The following is a 27417-nucleotide window of genomic DNA, read 5'->3' as shown; positions in this document are numbered from 1 at the left end:
TCTTCAGTGCCGAGACATTTTTCCTCCTATTTTTGTTAGTGGTGGAAACATAAACAACTGAGATTTAGACTCTTCTTATGATCTATCACTGACCTGAGGTAGATACAGAAATGTTTTGGCTGCTGCACTGAGTCTGCCAAATAAGCAATGATATCTCCTTAGAACTAGAGTGTATTGAGGGCTAAGACTGTTGCTAGAGGCATCATATGGCTGCTGGGATTCTGCCACGGCTTCTTGCCTTGTTTTTCCAATTTAATCCCTATCTCACCTGTGATGATGACACTTCTCCCTTGTTTTTTGGATGCAGAAGTCACAAGAAACAACAACATTTTCTTTGGAATAATGTTTACTAAAGAATGATTCTAAAATCCACGCAAGAATGAATTTTGACACTCTCTATGTTCATTAACTTCAACTATGCATGTTACTTCTAAGTTAAGAAAGAACTTTTTATAGTCGCTCTGAAGGAAGACTCATTTATCCCCACATGTAAAATAGCAAATAAATCTATTGAAGTAAACAAACCAGAATAGAATGTCAGATAAATACAAGGAAATGGATGTCATATTGAAAACAACCAAATGAAGGATAAAGAAACAAATACCTCTTGGAAAGTTTCCTTATTTTCTTTCTTCTCTGTAGCCACATCATTACTTCAGGTGTTGATTCAGGAGTCGGCTTTGTATGATCAATGGTATATAAATCTTTGCCTTGTTTCCACAGCTGGTATCTGTCTGGCTGAAACTTCCTCACAAAAACATCCATGGATATTGTCACCATGTCTTTCCTACAGGTGCACTGCAAAAGAACAGAGGATCTTGAGTGACAAGTTGTATAACAAACCACAGACTGTAGTTAACAAAATCAAATACAAAGATCCCACGTGTGAAATCCAGTTCTTCTAGTGGTAAGAAGCAATCAAAGATGCTATCTCAGGAAATGTGATATTCCAGGATTCTATAGAGACACTTCGGCTCAGTTAAGACTTGGCTGCTTCCTAAACCTAAGAACACAAAGAAGCCATAGCCTTACTTTTAGGTCTATTAACTGTGTTTTGTATATTTAAGCATAATATATTGAATGCAAACATTGCATGAATCCTCAGAAGCATCATTATTTTCTTCTCAAAAATAAGCGACACATTAGCCACATGTCCAAAAGGTATTTGCAGGAATTTATTGGGCTCCATCTTTTATATCTCTTCTAACAAGAAATTTCTTAGTTAAGAAATGCAGACAAGTATTACACCAGCTTTCTGTTTTGTTTGGGTTTTCCTACAAAGAGGAAGGAACAGGCAAGAATGGGGAGCAGGCACTTCAGTTTCTTATGTTTCAAAGTCTAGAACACAGTGTTATAAACCTGTAATCCAGCCTTCTGTGCAATGTACACCTTAAAATCTCATGCACTATTTCCCTCATCAACTTCACATTGGCCTCTGATCAATAATCCTTGTACTGTTTTCTTTCAAATGCTGCGTATGATGGAATATTTTATATTAATTGAACTAACACTTAACAATTTTGAAAATGCATGGGATTCTTTGCAAGGAACACCATAAATATTAAGAGATTATTTTAAAACTGAAGCTATTTTACCAAAGCTTCAAAATACTTCCTATAAGAGGCTGCAACAAATCAGTCAATATGCCTGCAGTACATACATTATTCAGATTAAAAGCAAATTGGCTAAAAAAGCAGATTCTTAAGTGGAAGAACTTTTGAAGAATTTAACACTATAGATAAATGACTCTGTTAATGGGCAAAACTGAGATACCATTTTCTTTAAGGTAGACAGTGATATACAAAAAATGCTAAATACATAGCCTGGCTTTCCAGTTTGCTACAGTTAATTTAAAAGGGGTGAAAAAGCATGGAAGGTGTTTAATCTTATAAAAATTGAAACACGCTTGTGACAGACTGCTAGTGTTTATTAGCTTGCTTTCTGTGGTATGGATGCAAATTCTTTTGTCTGCTCTTTCTACCTATTTCAATCCCACCTTTTTTCTTCTTGAAAAGCATTAAGTAGTACAATTATAAGAAAGAACCAAGATGTATTAACGTGTTTGCTTTCCTTTCAAAGACAAAATAGGAAAACCTGAAGGCAAAAGCATGGCGAAGTTACTGCATACACAAATTCTTTTAAAATGATTTGCCAAATTTGTCTACCAACACACATCACAGCACCGTCCCAATAAAATCCCTACCACTATTGCTGTAGTAATATGTAAGGACTGCCAAGCGGAAAAGCCATGTGCAACCTGCAGACCAGAGCAATCGCAAAGTTAGCTTCAGAATCCTACTTCAAGATCTTGAAGCTGCTAAAGATGTACACCTCTGTGTAAAAGGTAATGGAGAAACACCATGCTCAACACTACTATTGCTTGCCCAGAATACAGAATATACTGAAATATATACAGAAAATACAGAAGGCAAGCTTCTAGCAACTGAAGCATCTAGATAATTGGATAAATATTTGGAATTGCCGTGTTATACAGTAATTTTCCCCAAAACAATCCAAGGAAAAAAAAAAATAAAAAATGAAAGAATGAAAAACAGCAGTTTTCATAAATAAATTGGAGGAGGTGTTTTGGAGTTATTCTTGGTGGGAACAGTGTTCTTTTGTCATTTCTCACTGGACTGACATACAGCTGATAGTTACATGACTTCCAGCTTCTGAGACAAAAAGTGAATGAAAGCTTCTATGTCCAAAGTAAATCATTCTGGTAGACAAGCCTCAAGGGATACAGTTACACTTTATGCTAAAATATTTACTCTATTAATATTCACAGATAATAATATTAATCACCTAATATATTTAAGAGTAAATAAAAAATCAAAGGTGTTAGATCACTAAAATCATATAATCAGAAAAATAAAAACAATTAAAAAAACCCAGTCACTACTTGTATAAAACAGTATAAAGAACAATAATCTAGCCCAGTGAGTAGACAAACCTAACTGTCTCAGGATAAAAGTGTTTGTACTTTAGGACTTATCTTTACTATCCAGTAGCCCTCTTGGTGTCAGGTAACAAGAGGTGACAAAAATGGGTAAGTTTAGAACATCTTGGCCAAGACTGGTATGTGCTGACAAAAGTGAGAGAACACGAGGTTCTACACAGCATACTTAATACAGCCCTACCTGCAGATAAAATATTATTCACAAATACTGTACATAACCCACAACACAAAAAAAGCGTGCAAAATGCAGCTGATGTTGGGACATCCCAACCTATACAACAGAAGGAGTTATTTTCTATGTGCAGAAGGATCCCTCTTAAACATCCTCTTCCATCTAAGACTAGTTAGATAATCAGAGTAATTAAGGGAGCAGAATCTTCTCCCAGTCTTTTGGTACTATTAACATCATCAAAGTAACAATTACTTTTCATGATTTCATCTATCATAAAGACACAACTTGGAAGTAAGAGATCCAGATAACACTTTATTAGTAAATGCTGGCCTTTTTAGCAATGGGGGGGGGAAGAAAAATGTATCAACAACTTTAACCAACTGGCCTATACAAATGTGATACATATTTGTAATGAGAAAAACTACCTAAGCAAGACATGCTTAGCCACAATATTTTTTTTTTCCAAATAAATGTTATTTATTAATGGAAGCAGAGAATAACTACTTTGCAAATTATTCTCATTTGTTTCACTCATTCAGAAAAAATGGGATGAATTCGTCAAGCTTCTAGACCTATGACTGTTCAACAAATACCAAAGCATCTTTTAAAACCAGATTCTTTACCTAACTACTCTATGAATCTTTACCTAACTACTCTATGAATCCTATGGTAGGATTCATGTTTTGACCAGTCGTGTTTTGACCATATCACATCTAACTAGGACCTAAAAAAACTCTAAAATTGTTTTTAGACCATTAACAATATCACTTCTTCGTAAAGAGAGACTGGACATCTATAAAACATAAAGCAACAAATAAACAGGCTAAGAAAAGCATCAGGCTGTTAAACTTTACATGCTATACAAATGACAGAGAAAAAAACACACTCTAAAAATCATCTAGTCAAGGTATTTAGAATCAGAATCACCAAAGCTGGAAGGACCTCCAAGATCATCAAGTCCAGCAGTCCAGCTACCACCAATATCTCCCCACTAAACCACGTTCATTAGTACAAGATCTAAACTGTGACCCTCAGAACAGGATTTCCTCAGATCACATTTTTTCATATGCTTTCCTTAACTGTTTATAGTGATTAAAGCTTTCTCCATGGTACACTGGCAATGATGAATTTACTGGAGAGATATATTTCATTTAATTTAGATTCTTCTTACCAGTTTAACTTCAACTGCATTGTTTAATAAACCATTCCACCTACTGTCTTCCACCCTTGTTGCAATATCTTAAACAAATGATGCTCAAAAAATGCAAAAAAAAAAAAAAAAAAAAAAAGTTTTTTGATCAACTTCAATTAATAGGTGCTGCAGTTAGAACTGCATCCTACGGAATACCTGTAGGACAAGTGTTTGTCAGGCAGCGTTTGCTTGCAGGACAGAATTTAATAAATCCTAGTAGCAATAAGTGTTCTGTGCCACAGGATCAGGTTGTGATGCATTTTCACATTGACCTTCTGGCAACTTCTAGGCACTGCTGCAGAAACCTTTGATATTAGTTAGCCATCCACACAAACTGCAATAAACCAAGCTCTCCTCTGACAGTCAAAGAAAATACAAGCAGTTTGTTCTCACGTCCAGTCATACAGAACACAAATTCAAAACATCACTTTCTTTAAAGGCCCTTTTATACATTCCATGTGTTAAGTAAATAACAAAACAACATACTTCTAATAAAATCATTATTTGTATTCATATATGCATAAGCAAATAGACTGCAATATTTGTAAAATAGTCCAATATTTAAACACTGCATTAAAATATATATATTTTTTACTTGATTCCTATTTTCCTATATGCCACCTACACATTCCTCTACCAGAAGAAGAAAGAAAAAAAAAAAAAAAAAAAAAAAAAAAAAGATTAATTTTACATTTAAAAATATAGAAACATGAGAAACATGGAACTGATTCCATCAGAGCCAGATGCCACTGTGAAAAAAACATCTGTTTTCACCCAGAGTACCAGCACTGTCTTCAGACCCTGAGAACAGAAACAAACACTGAGAGGAGATCAGTGAAAGAAGGCCTTTTCCTACCTCCCCGACTTTCTTTCTGTTTATGTTATCCACCATTACTGCCCTTATAGTTATACTTTCTTGGCTCACAAGACCCAGAAAGGACTGACTTAATTATGACTTCAGCGTACTGAGTTAAGTAGTGGAATTCAAAATGGAAGCTAAATGGCAGCCTATGATCCAAGGAACTAGATGGAGACACATTAAGATCCGAATGAAGATATCTCCACATATATATAGCAAGAGCAGGAAAGGGGCGTTATATATGTGTGTATATGTAAACACATACGTGTGTGTGTGTATATACTCTGGCTTCTAATAGAATAAAAGATTAATATACAAGGTAGCACACCCATTCTTCATGTGTTGCTACCCAGAAAGAAGATGACACAGAAAAATACAAGAGTGTGTTGTCATGTTTAGCGTACTGAAAAGATTATCATTGACAACAATGCTCAATATATGTAAGTGGAACAAGAATGGTAAAACTATGCCTCTGAAGCTTGACTGGTTTAAGGTTCTCTGCTGCTATTGTGTGTGCATGTCTGCTTTTTTGTGAGGGGCTTCTTTTTTCAAAGGAGTAGGAAAAAAAGATGAGTTGAATCATTACATTTTAACCTTTCTCTCTTCAATCTCATTTTATTCTTTATGTCTACCATAAAATCCTTCTCCTCTCTTGCTAGGATTCCATCCTGGATGCCCACAGACAAAAGCCCTTTGTCTGGAGCTTTTCTCTGCTGCACATTAACTGCCTTCTATCCTTCTCTTACACTGTGTTGCTCACCTTAATACATTTGGATTGCCCTTCCTCAGTTCTACAAGGCAAAGGCTTAACTTAAACTATGTCAGACTGCTTGCATTGAAAACAGGAAGAATTCTGACACTGTGGAGACTGAATTTACTATAAATAAAGCAATTCTGATCTCCTGAATACCTGAATTAACCAAAATAACACAAAAATATTTTAAGTATAAAAATAGCCTGTGCAATCATGTTTATATATTACAAATCACATTATAAACAATAAATTGTACTTGTTAGCCAGCTAATGCAGGTGTGCTATAATGCTATCCCTCATCCTCATCATATAAATTCCACAGGCGTGACAGAGTCACAGAATGACTTGGGTTGGAAGTGACCTTAAGGACAATCCAGTTCCAACCTGCTGCTGTGGGCAGGGCTGCCACCCACTAATCAGGTTGTCCTGGGCCCCATCAAACCCAGCATTCAGTGCCTTCAGGGATGGGGCATCCACAGCTTCTCTTTGTAATCCATTACGATGGATTTCCTTACAGAAGATCTACTGCTATCAAGTGTAGAAACAGGATTCACAAGCAACCCAAGTACAGAAATTTTGAACACTCATGTATACCCTTAGCTCCGTGACTGCAGCAGAGAAAGAGTTAAAATATACTGTACAAAAGGCTGCAAAATGGAAAAATGTTCCTTCTCTTTTCTGAACAAACAAACAAACAAACAAACAAAAATCTTTTGAAAATTGATGTTAACTATTTCATTTGGGGAAAAAGTTTAGTTTAGAACACGCTGTGGATTTAAGGGAGATGGCAGACACATATATATACACGGTATGGGCAGACACGTATATACACCTAGTATGGGTATACAGGCCAAACTCAAAGTAAGAACCTTTCCTGCTATCCTGGTGGGTCTTTTTGTTGGCTAAAGAAAATTGTTACCTTCATTTAAGGTAAAAACCATTTAAGATTTAACAACAATTTAAGAATCATAGTAACTTAAATAGATGAGCATAGATATATTTTTTTTTCACAGTAATTAAAATTTTATGGGTTTCCAAGGCTAGCTGCCATTATTAGGAATTTTGACTATCTACACCAGATCACGCTCACAGATCATGCTGAAAAATGAATTCTGCTTAGACTCACCTCAAGCCTTAACACTGCTAGACATCTCACAGCATTGCTTCTGAAGCACAACATAAAAAACAGCCTATTAATTAACAATATTATAAACTAAATTTAAAGTAACTAAAATTAAAATTAAAGGTGTCCTAAAATGTCACAATCCAAACACATCTTTCTCAGATTTCAGCTTCTGGCATACAGAACAATGTATTAAGAAGTGTTAAGAATAACAAAGCAACATTATGAATAGTAAATCACAGCACATAATGGCTTCTGTCTGGGGGAAGGAGAATTCAGCAATGAAATTCTTATCAGAGAGAAATGACGTGGTCAAGTCTTGTGTGAAGCACAGAAAGCACAGTTATATTCATTAAGTTTCTCAAGGTATGCAATAGACAGCTGCAATAGCTTGGCTCAGTTTTTCAAGATCAGTAGCCTAACATCTGTTACACATAGATATTTTGCAGCATCTGTACACACTGTGTCAAACAATAGGCTCAATAAACTACTGATAGGTTTATATACTGATAACCTCACCAGTTGTTAAGAGGAAAATCCACAGAGGATAGGAACTGCAAGAATTAACACCTAATGCAGTCTTCTTCTAGACTGTCAATCTATTAAATCATTGTTTAGCCAATATGATTCTTAAATTGAGTTCATGTTTCCCAAAAAACACTTCATTTGTGCTCCTGCTCAGCCAAACAGAACAAAATTTAGCAAACCTATATATGCTTTCCAACAGATAACAAAGATATCAATCCTACACATATGTCCAGGAATTTGAGAATGTTTTGCAAGTATTAATGTTTTTTCCTGATAACAGAAAAGAAGATACCAGACCACAGAAAGAACTGCTTGTCAAAGTCGCATCACAGAAAGAACCAATACTAGAATATATTTGACTCTCCTCTCATTGATCCAAATGGTAAACCTTATTTCTGAATTGAAGAAAACTATTTTCTCAGGCATCTAAAAATATTTTTTATTCAGATCTCTCTAACAAACCCAATTCTGCCACAAAAAATGAAAATGAAAATAAAATAATAATAAAATTAAAAAAAGAAGCCAAAACGTGGAAGGCAGAAAAACATTAATGAAAATCAGAATAATGATCTGTCCCTACATATTGGAATATTGGAAAAAGAAGTAAAGAACAGCAATTAAATAATTTCCAGCTACCCACTAATACAACTTAACTTTTAACAAAACATGTTAAGGAAAGAAACAGTAGATACCTAGTGTTCTATCCCAGTTTAAATCCAAACCAATTAAGTTCGAGAGCACTGTGATCCTTAAAAACCAGCAAACAAACAGACAAAAAGCTCCAATCTTCCTAGAAAATCCAAAAGCCTGAACAGCAATCCTGTCAGAAACAATGCAAACTAGAAAACACTAATAATATTTTTTATATATATGCAGCGTAGCCTTAAAGAATTGTCCTTCAAGCATCACTGCAAACAGCTATCTTCAAGTCTTCCAAAGGCAGAGGAGCTAACGGCTGAATTAATCATGCAATAAATGCTGTCCTAAGTAACTTCTGGGTTTTATTTATGTTGGTTATTGTTCACATGTCAAGTAAGTATTTTTCCCCAAAAAAATCCCTGCCAGCAATTTAAACCTAATCAGAGAGATTCCTGTTGGCCCACTACTCATTTGTTGTCAGAAATACTAGTTGTTCCATTAATGACAAGAAAACTACCTGTCAGTACTTTCAGCTCTTCAGAATGACCATGAGTTAAAGCATAGCAGAATAAGATCTCTGTCATTCAAGTTTGCTGGGAGGATTTGGAATCTATCAAAGAGGAACAGAATTACTGTTTGAGGGGGTCTTATCTGCATACAGATTTTGCACCCAACTTTTGGTATTTTCAATCTAGCACACACAAAATTCCATACTTATGGAGCTGCTCATATTTAACATTAAGGCAGACTACAAAGTCTTCCAGTAACAGCTGTTTGGTGAGTATGTTATTGTCAGTGGTTTTCTTCCATTTACTGGGCTTCCAGATTTTGAACACCCGAGCAACAATGAATGCCTTATTTAACAAAAGCGTGTCATAAACAAGGTTGCCTGCTACCTTCTGATTGACACGCTTCTCTCACCATTTGAAATTCTTGTAAAGACACTGCCAGAACATAAAGCAATTTACAGTCTGACTATAAATGAGACTTAGGCATGTTTTATATAGATGCACGAAAAAAATACATATACAATGCACATACACACATATGTAAATATATTTTACATATATATATAATACGTATGTATAATGTACTAAAATTTTCATTTCTTTCAAACACAATGTGATAGGGGCAAAGCCAACTTCCTAACTTTTGAGGAGTTCATACTTCTATCACAATTTCCTTTCAAACTGAGGTAGGAACAAAAGAAAGGAACTTAGCACCTTAGAGTTGTCTGAAATTCCCCCTTAGCACAGGAATGCTCATAGCTACTACCAAATATAACCTGTTCAGAAATTGTCTAGCATCAGTAGCTTAGCAGGATTTTACACTGTGTTTTCTCCTTCCCCCTACCTCATTAATTAAAGTAAAAACAAACAAAAAGAGTTGTTAAATCTTTACAAGGACAAAGAGAATATCCTCAACAAATGGGAGATTTCCTCTCATTGCTAACAATGCAGCTGACTTAACACAGTGAGAACACAAGCTTTGTAACACAGCTTGTCTAGGTTTGCTAAAGTATGAGAGGAGGTGGACATAAAATGACAGTAAGGATGAAACAGCAGACTCGTCTATGACTTGTATGCTCTAATACGTAAAAGCCATATGGAAATCCCTTCAAAAGTTTTCATGTTCAGACATAGGCACGTTTTCAGTATAAACTACTTACAGGTCTATGAACCAAATGCTTCAAAACCTACCACTGGCACACAGAGCATGAAAACCCAGTGCTCACAACCTAACTGTCGTGATTAGTACTTTGGAACAGTAGCTCAGTTAGTATCTTGGAACAGCAGCCGAACTAATAAAAATTACTCAAAAACACAACTTGCAAAAATTTAAGAGCCGGAAGAGCAAAACGACAGCATTACGTATTTCACCTGCCACAAAAAGACATGGAGTAGCTGAAGGAAAATTCCTTAGATGAGGTATGCATTCAAAATAGGGTTAAATCACCCCTAGACATTTTTGAAAGAAATTGAATATGTTTCTGTTGACTAAGGCTCTCGCACACACACACAAAAACCCGCACTCACTGATGCAATACAAAGCCCCTTCTAGCAAGTACTAAAGTTATCAACAAATACATCATTGTCATTAAAGATCCTAGAGAAACATCTGCCAACACTCATGGAAAATTGAATTCCTTCCTGGAAAATATGAGTTTCCAAAACAAAGTAAACAAAAAATAAAAAATAAAAATCAATGAACAGACTTCAGTGTACACAGAGACTGAAATACATTTATACTCCTAATGAAAAATATGTAAGACCATTCAAAGCAATGGAATTCCCTTCCTCTCGAATGAAGAAAAGAATGATTGTATCTTGACAATGTAGGCCTTACTGGTTTGCAGTCTGTAAATGCACGACAATCAAATGAAGGACTTTGACAGAAGGTGACAGCCAACACTTCTCTCGCTTCAGATAACTGAGCACAGGTCTGCATTTTGCTGTCCAGGAAGTACAAAAGGAAACAAAAAAACGAACAAAACTGGTACTGTAGAACAATAATATCATACAAAACAGACCTTAAAGACTTCAGAAGCAAAACCTACAGAAGCAATCTGTAGAGAGCAGACTACGTAAACATATAGCCATATATATATGGTCTTTCTCCCACACTCCCACTCAGAGTCATACAATCTTCTAACTCTCTTCCCAAGCTGGGAAGGTACAACCACCTGTGATCTGCATGGTTGCCAAGTATGTACCATTAATGTGTTCTCTAGATAACTGCACGATTATGCATGTTTACACTAATTCATACCTCTACCTCAATTCGTTGATGTTAGGAGCCTATGAAGACCTACGTTCAAAGTAGTATTTTCTTCAATTTAAAAACAATATTTTCTTCATTGGTCAAGTGTGTTTTAACAATACCTCCTAACCGTGCCTCAGTATTTTTAAATGTGGAGAAAATTTAAGGTATATGATGATGGTGTTAGAATGATTTTGCACTTACCAAACTGCATGTTTAGTCTAGTATTCTTCATTTTTTATTTTGCTTTTTTTTTTTTAATCATTAAACAGAACTCAATAAAGAATATAAGTAATTTTATTATTTTTCTTTTCAGACTGATATAGAATATAGGAGGATCATATAAGGTCTACGTGCCTTCTTTCATAATTACTTTCTAAATAATTAAAACTGTCATCAGCCAATTGTTCCCTACATCTTGACAAATGCTCACAATTATGTGACAATATTATGCTATCATTAATACATTATCAACACTTCTGCCAAATGAACAGAGGATGTTCTACCAATGATAATGCAAGGTGATAAAGAACTTTAAATAGAATCCAAGATCTGCAAAATAATTTATGTTGGGAAAGACCTCTACTGTCACCAGGTTCCACTGTTAACACGGCAATGCCTGATCTACCACTAAATCATGACCTAAGCATCTCATCTATGTATGGCAACTCAAACACTTCGCTGGGCAGCAGGAACTCTATTACTGAAGTATTTTTTCCTAATATTCATGCTGCCTGGGAGACTAACCAGTCTTGCTACCAGTTCCTTTGATGTAACTGAACAGAGCAGTAAGGTCTCCCACAGCCTCCTTTTCTCTAGGCTAAATAATGCCATATCCCTCAGCCACTTCTTGTAAGACTTGTTCTCTGCACCTTTCAACAGTTTTATTGCCCTTCTCTGGACAAGTGACTGGAACTTATGTAGTCACAATGTCTAATATAAATTAATGAAGCTCCCATGGGAAAAGAAAACAGAACTGGAGCTAGATTCCTAGCAGGCCCCAATTTAAGACAAATAGTTCATTACCAGTAGCTGCTTGATGATTTCAAGATAATAAGGTAATCAGCTTTACTTCATCACAATCAGATCATGTGGGATGTTAAATATGAAAAATTTTAACTGAAGTTTTTTGGTATGCATAAGAACATAAATACTGTTCTGACACCAACGCTTCCTTAACAACATCTGGTTCAATCAAACAGACATAAGATTTTATGCAGAGCTCACATTACTGTAAATATTATTTACAGAACATAAGATGTATTCTTTTACTGATTTCACTCCATTCTAAAGCATACATTTATTCCACCTGAAATAAATAAAACTGCTATTGAAATGTAAAGGCTTTAACAGCAAAGAAATACCTTGCTTACACTTCATGCAAAAGAATATTATATTTCATGCCTTTCACTCAGAGACGCCTTTGCAGCAGGTCTGTATTTAGTAGAGAAGGAACTGATAAGACCAAACAAATGGTCCTGTGTGATATCTTGGTGGCTTTTTCACCTGTGCAAAGTCCATTAGTCAGTCAGAACCCATCCAAAAGGAAATATATATATATCTGTGTTAACTATGTATTAACTTCCATCAGTCCAATACATTTCTACAGGATGTTCCATCCACGTCTGCAGCTAGCCAGAAATCTATCATAAGCAAAACTGGTGTAAGTTCCATAGGCTAGCAGGCAGTACAAAAGAATCCATAATTCAAACTCATTCTGGCCAACTGTACTTCCAGTTGCAAAAAAATACATCTGTGTGTTATATGCAGTCACACAAGAAAGACTGCATCACACAAGAAAGACTGCATCACACAAGAAAGAAAGCAGTACGTGTTGTTGTTCTATTTGTGCTTGAAAAACACCAGTTAACATTTATTAGTTGTAATAAAATAAAACATATATAAATATATTTGCCGTTCATAAATATGTTGTTTAAGAGCAAAAAACATAAGCAGCAGTAGATGTCTATTAGAAAGTGCAAAGCCTTCTTTCAGCTGTATGACCTGGTAAATTGAAGTGGGAAAAAAAAGCAGCTTTAAAAGTACAGAACAAAAGATGAATACGAAATAATCTTAACTGTTCTAATTATGCATTAAATATACTTTATATATTTATATACTCAATATTGCAAAGCTGAAATGCTGAGATCAGCTCAAGCCTTACTCTGCCTTTATACACTGAATCAAAAAAGGAAAATTTCCTCTCTATGTAAGCAACTACTTAAACCATTCCTAACAAAGATAATTTAAAAGAATAACAATTTGTTAAGCAGTTCCATTAGTTATTAATGGACATGCTTGCTGCGCATATAAAAACCTACCAAATATTTAAATAAAATCAAAGTTTACATTCTACAGTTGTCCTAAGGATCCTAACTCAGCAAACCCTGTTGAGAGTGTCAAGTCTGGCATTCAAACAGGAATCCACTTCACACTGCCCTCAAAGAATCACCACTCACATTTGACTCGGGGAAAAACTATCATTATGTCCTCGCATCAACATGATTATTTCCAGAAGTGAAGACTAATGTCAAATTACGTCTTGATTATTTAGCAGCAGGACCAAGAGGAGAACAAATTAATCTATGCAGAGAGCAGAAGAGAATATGCAAATGTCTTCAGATAAGATGGAAATGACCACAGAATTTTTATTTTTGCCTAACATTTTTCCTTACTGCCTGCTAAACATATGTAAGTGCTTTAAGTCCAAACTCTAGATGATAGCACTTAGAAGTTCTGTGTTCAGCACGGGTCTCTGAATACTTAATAGGGTTATTTTTTATTTATATTGCATGTGATAAGAGCAAATTAGATCATTAAATTTTAACATTCCATGAAGAAATGATAATGGCTTTCTGATGATGTCGGAATAGTCAGTATAAAACTTTTGCATTCACTTTTCCAGTGTGATCAGCATCTTGTTTTATTGTGCAGATGTCACTCTACCAAATTATTATCGGATTGTTCCATCTTTAAATAGATAATTCTATGCCATATGTTTGTGTAGGAATAAAGATTCTTGCACTGGAACATACCATATTGCTCTTTCTCACTAAAACACAGTTAAAGAATTAATGTTTAACAGACACATGCCGTGTGTCTATTCAACCTGCCTCAGGGGAGGACGTGACACTGAAAGGGTAAAGTTGCTTGATGTTGTTTTCAACTGTAACCATCTCTAGTCAAAAAGAACTAGTAATTTAATCTCAAGATTTGTGCGCTAAAGAAATCACAACAGAGAAGATAAAGGAACAGAGAATTATATTCTTTGATAAGTTGCCTTTAAGCTTATCTTCTGAGAAAACACAGTTTCTTCAGCTTCTGTTCACTTCAGTGGAAGCTGAAGATACAACGTGGAATTAGGTATTCTGTGAACATAGGTAGATTAAGGGGAAAGAAAAACTGCATACAAGAGAAACCCAAATGGAAATCAACTTAGGGGGAAAAAAAAATGCTATAAGTTTCAAGCAAAGGTCAGCAAAATTGTTTTTTAATCCAAATTAATCTTTAGCACAACATGTTTTTATTTTGCAAAAACAGCAGAGAGATGTGCACCTCAAAACCTTTTTTCTTTTTCTCTTCACATACTTGTGAAATACTATCTCTTCTATCCTGTATGCTCTGAAAAGGAAACATGAACATTTCAAGCTTCTTAGCTATTTCATACATATAAATACTGATGAAAATGCAATGGAATTATTCTATGATACACCCTGTTCTTTTAACATTCTTCAGAGAATGTCAAATGTAGTAAACTGAGCTGTTTAAACACCATATCAAAGTCTGCTTGAAACAAATCACCTAATGAAAAGCCAATAATTATGATAGGAATCTCCACAACCAAAACTATTTTGCCAGGTACCTACCAAGTGATGTAAGAATCATGAGGATTATTTCTTTTTATATTCATTTCTTTCCAAAAATGGAAAAGAAAAAAGAAGGAAAATGGTATATTTTAAGTACTAAGTCTTCTAAGGTCATCTAAGCAACTACCTGTTACCTCTTCTGTTTTGCTAATGACAGCTCTTAGGCAGGCTGAGACTTTATTGGAACTCAATTTCTGGGGACAGTAAGAAGAAATACTCCAGCTTGAAGAGAGAAAAACAGCAAAAAAACAAAAACACAAACAAACAAACAAAACTGATCTGAGAAAAAGCAGAGCCAATGGTACACCGTGCCCCACCACTCAGTAGCCTTCTAAGATGAAGTGACTGCAACAGCAGACAAGGGAAGAGTCACTGATATGATCCACCTAAATTACCTTAAGACCTTTAACGCTGTCATTCACACTGTTGTTACTAAGTTAGAGGGATATGGGGCTGATGGATGGACTGTTAGAGGAATAAAAAATTAGCAGCGTAGTCACATACAAATGGTTATAATAAAGACCTTGATTCCAAGTGGAAATCGGTAGTAAGTTATGTCCCTCAAGTCTCCATGATGGTACAAATCATCAGTAGAGGCACTAGAAGTCACTCAGGATGAGGTTTTGAGCAATCGGACCTAGTAAAAGATGTCCAGATGTCACTCAACTCCCGGTATGGGATGGGAAGTTTGACTAGATGACCTTTAATGGTCCCTTCCAACTCAAACCACTCTGGATTAAATGACTATGATTCCTATTGCACAAAAAGCAAGATTATGTTTTATGTTTTTCCCTTTCAGGAATAAACTTAGCCCAAACCATTCCTATCAGATGTTTTTGCAATTCCAATTAGAAACAGTTAAATGACATCTACACTACGTACATTGTTGCACACTTGGCCCACCAGGTTGGCAACTGTAATATAAAGAACAGAACTATTTTCTTACATATTTACAAGCTATTCTTACAAGAGCTCAATCTTGAAATTCACTTCCACTATGCATAAAAATTTCTTTGTGCTGTTAGCCTAAACACGTTCATGGATCGCTTCTACGAGTAGTTCATATTTGTAATGGAGTGAACGCTTTCGCATCTGCAAGTACAGTATCTCTAAATTCAAAAGGTTTGCAATAAGACCAAATGATTTAATTGCCAACCTGGGTAATGTTCAATGCTGTGTGTTTATCTAACAAATATATGTATTATACCTGCAATTTTTTTTTAGAGCTATTAAATAAGCAAATGAAATTGAAGTATTTGATGTTTAACAAATATTTGACATAAGTCTACCAGGTGCTGTGCTACAGCACTACCACATTTCTGCAACATTGCCTTTTAGGAACAAGACTGTTTTCTTCACAGAAAATAAAAAAACTCCTACGGTTTGGAAGCAGTAATACAACTAAAAGATAACAACTGAGTAAAAAACTGTTCTTCCTTTATAAGAAAATGGCCACAATTCCAGGGTTTTAACACAGTGGTGATTAGTTTTCATCAAAGACAAGATGATTGATATAACAGTGATATCAAACGATACCAAAGATTTACCAGTGAGGTAGTTCCACCACCAACCACTCCACACTGTCTTTGGACCACATTTAATTCTCAACATGGACGTAGCTGGGCTCAAGGCTTACCACCTTTCCAGATAATGTTCCAGTTGTTCAAATAGCATTTCTAGGTTTCTTGGAAATGTTTTATGTTTGGGTAAGATGAGGAACAAGAAAAGCAGATTTGCAGCACTTAACAGGCAAAATAATTTCACTGCTTCAGGACTCCGTAACACATTCTGAATGTTTATGATCCTCTCAGCCTGTTAGCTAAGAGAAGATTAAAATACTTAAATCTGTAACATGTTTCAAACTATCCACAACAATCAGTAGGTCTGTCTTTGATTTAGAATCTGTGACCACTAATTAAAATGGCCATTTCACTGCTTTTTTGGAACAAAGAAGCATTTAAGATTTATTCCATAACAGATAACTCTGAATGAAAAACTATGCCTGAACAATGAAACACCATCCATGAGTATCTATTTTTCACCATTTTAACCCAATTGCCTCAGATCATGCAGAGTTCCCGTTTTTCTGTAAGTAGTTGCCAAGCACTTCCCAGAAAACAACACTTTTTTAACCATTTCAGTTGTTTGAATTAATCTCTCTGAGCCATGGCAAGCAAATACATCATTATGAGCTGGGCTTCAAATAAATGTTTTCACAATAAAAATTATGTGGATTGATTCTTTCCTTGACTACTGGGAGACCTACTTATTTAAACATAACAACTGTTTCATGGTACCTTCTTTAACAGACTTGCTATTGAATTACACTGTTTGTCTATGCAGCACATTTCCAACACAGTCACACAGCAATATTTTCCTTGCTGCAAGACCACGTTTCATACACTGGAACTGATTTTCTTTGCATCGTTTACAGAACCAAATTCAAACAGAAAATAAATCCACAACAGTTATCTTCTCTGCTCCAGTTAAAAGCACCGAGCAACACATTATACATATACATATATATATACATACAGCACTTTGCAGCTGACACACATTATGAAAGTTACTAGTTTCAGGTGACTGAAGACACTACCATTTATTTTTTCAGGCTTTGAATTTGTTTATTCTTTCAATGCTTTACAACATGGTTGTAAAGAACAACACTTCGTAGACCCTACGAAGTGTTGAAATCAATGTTGAAATCAAGATTTGGAAAAGGGGAAAAAAAAAAACAAACTAGGAATAAAGTTAACATATATTTAAATACATTACGCTGTCAAGCAGATCAAGAATCAATTCTAGATAGATTTCTCCAAAAATAATGCCTCTTATGTACTTCCATGAATACTACAACAGAAGCACAGTAGCACAATTAGATACAGTGCATTCTCAGCTATAAAGCACTGTTTTTTCAACACAATCATAACCAGAACTATGCATTTTCACCAGCGATGAACAAGAGCCTGCACACCATGCTCACAAAAGTCCACCCCAGTAGAGGTGGCCCACCATTGCTGTCACCACTGCTGAAATGCACCACCACTGCCTCACTGTGCTCACATTCACTGGCTGGTCTCAGCAAGCATAGATGAATGTCACTGGCTGCCACCTGTTCCTCATGGAGGAATTCAATGACACACCTTTGCTCCCTAAGCACATCCATGTCAGACACCATTCCGTCAGATTGCCCCTCTGCTTCCATCTGTCACACAGCAAGAAAATGTAATGGGATATTGGTGGGAAGGTTCAACCTCTTCTGCCATACCACCATACGTCTCTGATGTTGTGGGACAGAAAAATAAAATAGGAGGCATTACTTTCAGAGTAGCCCTTATATATTTCAGTAACACCCGTTGGTAGTTTATAGTAATTAATTACTAACTGGGGAATAATAAATAAATAAAAATTTAAAATTAAAAAAAAAAAAATTAAAAAGCACTCTAATGTACTAATTAGGCTTCTAAAAGATTAACAAAATCTGTATTTTAATGAAAATTGCTTTTATAGGAAATAAAGGGCAGAATTAAGGTAACCTGCATGAAAACATACAACACTGCCTAGAATCACTGTAAGCCTGGTAAATACAGTAGAGAAAAAATTGACACTACAATTTGCACTGAAACTGAACAGAAAATAACAGGAAAACTCAAATGCAGTATCTTTAAAGATCATATGCAATTTGGCTTTTTTCATTTTACTTTTTCTTTTTTTTTAACAGCTTTTAGAAACAATTGGAAAAAACAATGCTATTGTTCTAAGTCAGATTCTCATTATAAAGATTTTAATTTACTTTGGTTTCCATTCTCCAATTAAAATATTCAGAAATAGTCTGGTGTAATTCTGATTCAGAACTGGCAGCCAAACCTGCTCTTAATAACTGCCACCTCCAAGGGCAGCCTGCTTGACACAAGTATGTCTAAAAACTAGTTTAAGCTCAAACATCAAGAATGTTATCAGGAATCCAAAAACGGGAACAAAGATGTGTGATTTACCTACAAAAAGCATGAGCAAAAGATCCTCACACCTGATGCACAGACTTATTGAAAGTACAAAATTTCTGGGTAATATTTTTTTCTTTCAAGAAATCAGCCAGGGGAACCAAAACACACACAAATGACAAATTAGCTCCCCTGGTTTCGCTTCATTTTGACTAAGGAACATGTCATTTATGCAGTGAAAGCAAACATTGCTGCTAAGAGAATACGGTTGGTTTCAGTTTGTTTTTTCTTTTTAATCACTCCTGATGGTATTTGTAGATCTGTCATCTGTAATAAGGTAAAGCAAACTGACACTACTGAACATACAACAGGAGTTGATCACCTGATCAAATTAGGAAGAATGTCATTTTTCAGTAACAGCCGGTGTACGACAGTGATATCTCTTGTAGGCAGACTATAAAATGTACACAGAGGCAGGGTTACTAAAGTGCAGTATTTGCCTGATCAGCTAACAAATCTTACATTCCTCTCATCTTTTATAAGGGCATGGCAACACTTAAAAGACTGCTGGAGCTCAATGGTAAACACACGGGCTGGGAAACTCCAAAAGGGGACAGGGCATGATTTACCGCCCTGTTTTTAATCCAGCTGCCCCCTCAAAAAGCAACAATTGATCCACTCTGAAAAACTGACTTTTTAGTACAGTGTCTTTCACTTTTACTCAAACAACACCTGTAGTACAGAAAGTAGGTCTCATTACTACCTCAAATACATACAATCAAGTTCCATCACTGGAACTCCATCATTAAGACTATAATTGAACCTCCGCTTTCCTTGTCATTACTGGAAAGCATCTATTAGCAGATCTGATTGCACAGATCAGTGAAAAATATTATGTAGGAAAAAAGCTCACAGAAGAGATGCCTATCTTCCCTCTACAAACATAACTTACTAGCCAAATAAATACTCTGGTACCCAAAGTAATGAGCACTTAGTATTTCTACTGACATAATATCATAAATATTCTGTTTTTCACTTAAAGTCTTTATTAAGAGAAATTATTCTTTCATAACTGCCTTGTAGTATACTTCTCACAATGAGGAAAACAGCACAGTACAGCCCACAGACTGCAAAAGAGCAGATTCAGAGCACTGTGATAACAGGTAAATGAACAAAGGAGTTCAGGAAAGGTAGCACATGTTTAAGGACAACCTCCTCCAACTGCATGAATGATTCCATCGTAATATTCAGGAAAATCAGAATGTTTAAAGTAGCCTAAGCTTGTCTTGTCTAAATTCAAGTCTGACAACATGGGAGTTGGAGGCAACAAAAGGGAAATTTTGGGCAAGCAGGGAGATGTTAGGAAAATCAGCTACAGCTCATACTTACATATGCACAAGAACAGCTTCTAAAACCATTCTGGCATAGAAACATAGAGTTGCACAGGTTGGAAAAGACCTTTAGGATCATCAACAAGAAAAGTATGAGCAAAAGAACGTGTGTAGCAAAGGATGTGTGAGCAAGTAAAGCTGAATGGGAAGGGTGATTTAGTGACCAGAGACACAAACAAGACCGATGCATTTTCTCCACTTGCAGCCTTTAAAAGGTCCCTCCATCTTCAGTGCTTATGGACACTGTTTGAGAACTACTAGCAGTCAATGAGAACCATGGACTGATCACCAAAACTCAATCTGTAGAGCTAGATACAGTCCTAATGGGCTGCAAACACATAGCCAGTATCATTAATTGCTGTCTATAATATTTGAAAGGTTGTGAAGATGACAGGGGAAAGAACTGGAAACTGGTTAAATGCTAACACTGTAGAGACACATTTGAAGGTTAACAAGAACTGTATGCTAGTTTCCCTACTTAGGTCTCAGGAAAAACAAACAAACAAACAAGCAAAACAAAAAACAAGTCACCTTGGAAGACATTTCCAAGCATCAACATGAGTCACATCTGATCAACCTGAACAACTTTGATAAAAATGATCAGATTTTGGTTGTTGGTAGAAGTAATCTACCACAACATTAGCAAGGCTTTCCCACAGTCTGTGTTATGGATAACTCATAGGATGGATAGGCTAGAAGAGTTGTGGTTAGTGGGTTGTATTCTACCCAGAGACTGGTAAAAAGTGAAGTACTTGAAGGGTCTATACTGGAATCTCAGTGATATTTCTATCAGCAACCTGGAATACATCAGGAGTACACTGTCAGATCTGTAGATGACACCAAACCGGTGGATCAGCCACCACGATCTAAGTCAGGGTTGATGTTCAGAAAGATCTGGACAAGTAGAAGGAATGGGCTTGACAGGAACCTAATGAAATTAAGTTCGTTCTCATAAATGCAGAGCCCTGTCCCTGGTACAGCACACATTAGACGACACCTAGATTCTGCAACTATACTGAGTTCAGAATTAAGTCAGGGACAGGAGCAGAAGGAGTCTCACTGAGGTGGACTTATTCAGACTGAAGAATGGCTGAGGCAGCTTCAGAGAACAACATTGTGATGTCACCAAGAAAACAGCCAGTGACAGGACAGTGAGAGGCAGAGGGAATAAAGTGAAACACAGGATGTTCAGGCAGGAGATGAGGAAAGACTTCTTCCCTATTCAGACAGCCTAAAACTGGAGCCAGGGACCTGTATTGATCTTACAGTCCTATAAAACATCAAAATAAAAACAATAAAACTGAAGACTATAAAAATACATTCAGGGTAACTCTCACAAGATTAAAAAGTCAGTAAATTTTCCTCATCAGTGATTACGGGCAGTGAATTTTGGGAGTCCTTAGTTATGATTTGCATTCAATTTAAAAACTGTCGCTAGCTAACAAGAGGGCAAACAAAAGAGACTGGCTTATTCAGAGGTAAAATCCAAAAATCTGTTAAATAAATCCACAAACTTAGAACAGCAAATTCCTCTAGGACGGGAAGAAGGAAACCAGGTGTCGGTAGGTGGGGGTAACTCCCCACAGTACCCCATACAACTCTTTGCTCTGCATCTGTGGTTAGAACAGCAGAGATATCACACCACTGTTTTGGCTCTCACTGAGGAGTGCTGGCACATCATCCGGGCTGGCTCTTCAACCTCCTCAAAGACCAGCAGGTTGAAATGGACAATAAACGGGAAAAGACAACCCCAACCAAAAGGATGCTGTGTGCTCCATAAAGTACACAGCAATAAAAGCTGTCCAGGAAAAAGGAGAAGGGAAAACTCTCCTTACGAAAGTGTTTGTCTTGCCAAGTAACCACTTCTTGTGTCGAAGTCCAGAAAGTGAACATCATTTGCAGGTGGGAAACAGACAGAAAATAATTAGTTTTTTCTCCTTTTGTTTCCACATAGCCTTAGTTAGCTCTTTTATCTCCTTAAACTGCTGCTACCTCAATCCCACAATTTTTATTTTCTTTTTCCCCTCTATTATCTCATTTTATCCCCAGCCCTGTCAGGTTGAGGAAGGGTAGCAAGACAGCAGCTGTACAGCACTGATCAGTGTAAAACCGCAGACACCACAGCAGCTTCCTTTTTCCTTGACTGATTTCATGATTATTCGCAGAAACATAAACAAATTCCTCCCCCCCCCCCCCCCCCCCAAAAAAAAAAAAGAAGGGAGCAGAGGGGGCAGAACACTGAAAGGTGGAATCTGTGCAGAGGTACTGTGAACAGCATCTACTCTTAGCCAAAGGATCCCTCAAAGGGTGGAACAATTCCATGACTCATTAGGAGCTAACTTCTGATGGCACTGCACTCCTACCATCACAAAAATCTGAATAAACTGAGGGAGCTGGTGACTGGCCCTCTGGCATGCTGCACTTCTGACCTATGCACACTGGAACAGCACAGGAGATGCATTCATTTCTGCATTTTCTATCCAGACAGGAGCTATGCTGTTTATAAATAGAAGGAAACCATTTATGGTGAGATAATGCAACCGTGGCCAAAGAGCAGTAGTATCATGAAATTCAGAGACACAGTATGGAACTACTGCATACTCCTCTGTGCTAAGCTCAGGACCAGAAAAGCCCAGCTAACAGAAGAGAGATTGCACAGACTTGTTGGCAACCTGAAATCCTCTCTGACAGCCAGGCCAGCCTGAGCAAATTTATTCCAGCACAGAAGGACTTCCATCAGCACAACACTGATGCAGTACCATTTTAACCACAGCTATCAACGCATGCTGGGAACAACAGGGAAGGACTGAATGTATTCTGCAGTCCTGCGATAAGGACACAGGGCCCAAAGAGCCATTTACTGCAATCAGTTGAATCAGAAGTTTGCTTTAAGTGCTATGGGAAAAACTAAGAACAAAAGCTGGGAGCTGTGTGTGTAAAAAGAAAGGCCGACCTTTCCTCCATCAATAATCCTTGGGTGTAGCACTTTATTTTAGTCTCCAGCTTCACAAAATTTGTTGAATGCTTTTCTGGAAAGTAAACATCTGTGATAAATCGGACTTTTCACACTCAGCAACTCTCCAAACAGCACTGGGTCTCAATCTGAGCATCTCTTACATCTGGACAGATACCTTACATGAAAATCCTAGACTCCTTGACTTAACATTTTTTCCTGTGATACAGTGGCCCACTAGCAGCAGTTTTATGCACAGAATTTACACCTTTTTTTTTTTTTGCTTGTTTTACTTTGTTTTATGAGCAAAGAGATTTTGAAAGCCAAACCTAACAGATTTAGAAGATAGAAAAGACTAGAACATATACAAAAGGAAAAATAGAAAACAAGTTACCGTTCCTTCCCTGGCCAGTAAGTCTGAAAATAGCTCATATGGAAATAATATATAGAAGGCAGTGCTTAACTCTGCACTTTAATAACAAAACACGGCTTTTATGTAGAAGATTTTAACATAAAACAGAAACTTTCATGTCACCACACAGGAAATTAAGGTATCACTGCAGCTTATGTTAATGTGCCTGCGTTAGCCTTCACGTATAAGGGCACATTAAAATTTATAATGAGGAGAAGACATACCTCAGGATTTAAAACCAGTCAGAAACCAGCACAGATATCCACAGATAGCAGAAAAAAAAAATTGTACTCCAGCTACAGAAACTCACCATCACTTAAATAAGTACACATTTTAGTACAGGCTATAATTAACTTTCATTTTGTGAGTCAGACATGCTAGAAGCCAATGTTGGTCGATTTTAATGCACATTACACCTCCAAGCTCACTACAGAGCAGATCTGGGCATAAAGCTACAATGTGTTTGGTGCTTTTTTTCCCCACAGAATATACTGTACCTTAATATCAAGCTATTGTACCTAGAGAATTGCAGTTACATTGCACTCATCCCTATGGAAGGAAAGACATATCTTGAATCCCCAATATAATAAGACCCAAAGCCAGAAGTGGCATTTTTAATGTAAATGTGACTGAGGCATTTAAAAAAAAATAAATAAATAAAAATCCACATTCCAAAATGAAATATAGTGGAGAGATTAGCAAAGCCACTATGATTCAAATAACAGTGAATTCTCCAAGGGTTCAAGCTTATCTGAGTTTCAGCAGCAGCATAATACAGGGAAAGTCCAAATCACAGATGCAGGGATTATGAAGCACTACGGCAACTAGATATACACCACTAAATCACAACCATAAAAATAAGATTTCTTAGCAATTCCTAGATGAAGAACCTTTGTTTCAAGATTAGAACTAGAACAAAGGCAGTGACAGAATGTTGTCTAAACAGTATATATGTCAGCACCAGGTGTGGGTGCCCAGGTGCTACCAGGGGACAGCAGAGGCTGGGGCTGCCGTATGCTGGATGCGGCCAGACAGGTGCCACAGGGAAAGCAGAGAGGAGACTGCAGCAGAGTAGGTGGATGTTTCCTGGAGGACATGAGGCCTGTGGGGAGAGCTCAGCAGGAGCAGGGGATGGGAGAAAGTAGAGGCAGAGAATTTCCCCCTGTGTAATGACCACACACCCCTACCCATCCCATGTCACACATAGGACAGAGGGATGGAGAGTAGGAAGACACGAGTGAAGCTGAGCCTGAGAGGGTAGAGTGGAAGGTGCTGTTTGATTCTGAGTATGGTTTTTTCCACAACAGGAGTTGGTAACCTCTCTCCCAGTCTTTCTCTCAATGCCTAAGAGTGTCTCAGCTTGTTTTCTCTTTCCGCCTCTGGTGATTTCAGCTTGCTGAATGTTTTGCCCTTACCTGAGACTACCCCACTACCATAGCTAAGGCTGAGAACAAGGAAATAAGATGAGGGTAGACTGAGACTAGGCATTAGGAGCTCCTTCTTTACTCACAAGGTAATTCAGCACTGGCACAGGCTACCCAGAGAGCTGTGGGTGCCCCATCCCTGAAGATGCTCAAGGCCCCATTGGATGGGCCCTCTGCCCATGGCAGGGGTTGGGACTGGGTGGACTTTAAGGTGCTTTCCAACCCAAGCCACTCCACAAATCAGCGATGAGGGCATTGTGCTTTCTCCCCTCATATCTAACATTGTGAAAAAGTATTTTATACATGAAAAAAATACTTGTAGTTGTGGTAGACACTGCATTACAATTCTTAGTGAGACCCACATCTTACAACTGTAAAGAAAAAATAAGATTTTCCAGATTACAGCCTACAGTTTATTCTTATATCCTGCAAAACACAAAGTAGCTTTTTGGATGGCTTTTCAAAAACACACCATTCAAGTGCTTAATTGGTGCACATTATTATATACACTTAATGCAGATAAAACATACCATACAGAAACTGGTAATGTTGGTTACATTGGTAAGAGCAGCAGTAAAGTCTGTACAGAACTGCCTCAAGACAGAAGGGTTTATCCTGAATAAATATCAGTCTTAATCCATGAATTAACTGTTCTACAATGCAGCCAAATTAATATTGCTAGTCATCTGCATAATCCCTGTTTTAAACACTGTTATTGTTCCAATAAAGAATGTTTTGGCCTTATTTCACTTTTTTCTCTCTTTTGACTAGTGGGACTTCGTTAAGTTTATATAAATTCTACATCTCAAACAGACTTACCCTTTTTTATACCTGGGAATCCAAAGGAGCGGGTTCTGACTGTAGTTTTCCACAACTAAAATCATTTCCAATCATTCCATTTATTAACATTCCACAAGTTCTCCTTTCCCATGTGACTGCTTTTTATTTACTTTCTAAAAACATAATAGAATACTTGTTCAACTCAGCTTATGCCTTTTTTTGAGAGGTAATGCCTCACTTGACTCTTCAACTATCTTCTTAACCAATTAAGCCCTGTTGACAAGAGTACTGTTGAAAGCTATGAAAGAATCCGTATCCAATCCTCCTTGGCAACCATGGCATACACCACAGAAGGATTATCAGTGTGCTCTAACATCTATGCAGAAAACTCCTATGCTATTTTTACACAAATATTTTATCACAGAGTTTTCCTGCTCTCATTACTACCAGATGTACCCACCAGAAGATGTAATGATGTAAGCAGTGACAAAGGCAAATCTCTATCGTGCAAACTCTGCATACAGCAGATTTAGAAATCAAAAAGGCAAAGATGCCAAGAGCTCTCAGCACCTTGTGTATACTGCAGCTTTCACCACTCCTGCCAGCTGTACAGCTGAACCAGCAGCAACACTGTCTGGAAATTTTACAGTAAACACAGTAGCACACTCAAGACTCCAGAGGGAAAATACAGAATGAATTTTTGAAAAATAACAAGGGGAAAAATATCCTAGAAGGATTGATGCACCAAAAATAGCAATAATAGATGTGTGGTCCTAATATATCAGTTTAGAAACTCCTGAATTCGCTAGATAGTCTAACGCGCTTCTAAACAACTGCGTGCCAGGCAGCTTTCACATGTGTGCATTCAAGGTGTTATAAATAAAAAACAAGTGCCAAAGCCATTATCCACCCTCTCCTAGAATGCCTGAACCAAAGAGTACTGGGCTCATGCAATTACTGTTCATGCTAATCATCACTGCCGTGAGATGAATCAGGAATGAAACATACCCATTCGTTATTAACAACAATAATTTGACTAATAATTTTTGCCTGACAACAGTTTCTCTAATAAAATGCATACAAATTGACAGCCTTCTAACATTTTACAACCTTACCTTGCAATACCTCTCCTGAACAATACTGAGAAAAGATACCATTTTATACTTTGTAATTCATAAATTGAATGTTTCACTCATTCCAGTCTGGGCAAGCAAGTACCATCAGTCTAAACAGATTTTTGTACATTTGGCCATGACAAACAGAAACAGATGGGAATCCACTTTCTATCTAGTATGTAGAAAAGAACATATGTAGGTTTCTTAAAACACGGCTAAGAAAGTTTTTCATCAGTGTTGACATTTGCTGAACACCAGATTCTTTTTCAAGCATCAAGGTTAGAAAATAAGCTGTAGCTCATTATATTCACATACCAATTTGTTTAGTCTTTCTACAACACAAGTCAAGCTGGATTTCAAGACTGTTGAACAGTTGCTGAAAGGCAGTACAAGTCAATATGGAAGAAAGAACATGAACACAGAGCCAGTAGCGTTTTGTAAAGCATACATAGAAGCACTGTTAAAAATCAGAACAACGTAACATTGAAGTGTTATTAATATAATAATATATTAAGTTTTAATAAGTATGTCAAAGGAACACATCAGAGA

General features: G+C 36.8%; 1 protein-coding gene across 4 annotated transcripts in view; it reads right to left on the bottom strand.

Moving 5' to 3' along the window:
* KDM4C (lysine demethylase 4C) overlaps positions 1-27417 on the bottom strand; it is a 295106-nt gene that overhangs the window by 140516 nt on the left and 127173 nt on the right. For all 4 annotated transcript variants that reach the window (XM_072358921.1, XM_072358920.1, XM_072358923.1 and 1 more), the window contains exon 9: positions 605-798. In XM_072358921.1, the coding sequence (XP_072215022.1) occupies positions 605-798 (194 nt within the window). The remainder of the gene's footprint in view (positions 1-604; positions 799-27417) is intronic.

Source organism: Excalfactoria chinensis, chromosome Z (genome assembly GCF_039878825.1).
Source record: "Excalfactoria chinensis isolate bCotChi1 chromosome Z, bCotChi1.hap2, whole genome shotgun sequence".
NCBI classification, from domain to species: Eukaryota; Metazoa; Chordata; class Aves; order Galliformes; family Phasianidae; genus Excalfactoria; species Excalfactoria chinensis.
The sequence above is the reverse complement of the archived record's forward strand: the minus strand, read 5'-3'. Positions and strand labels throughout refer to the sequence as shown.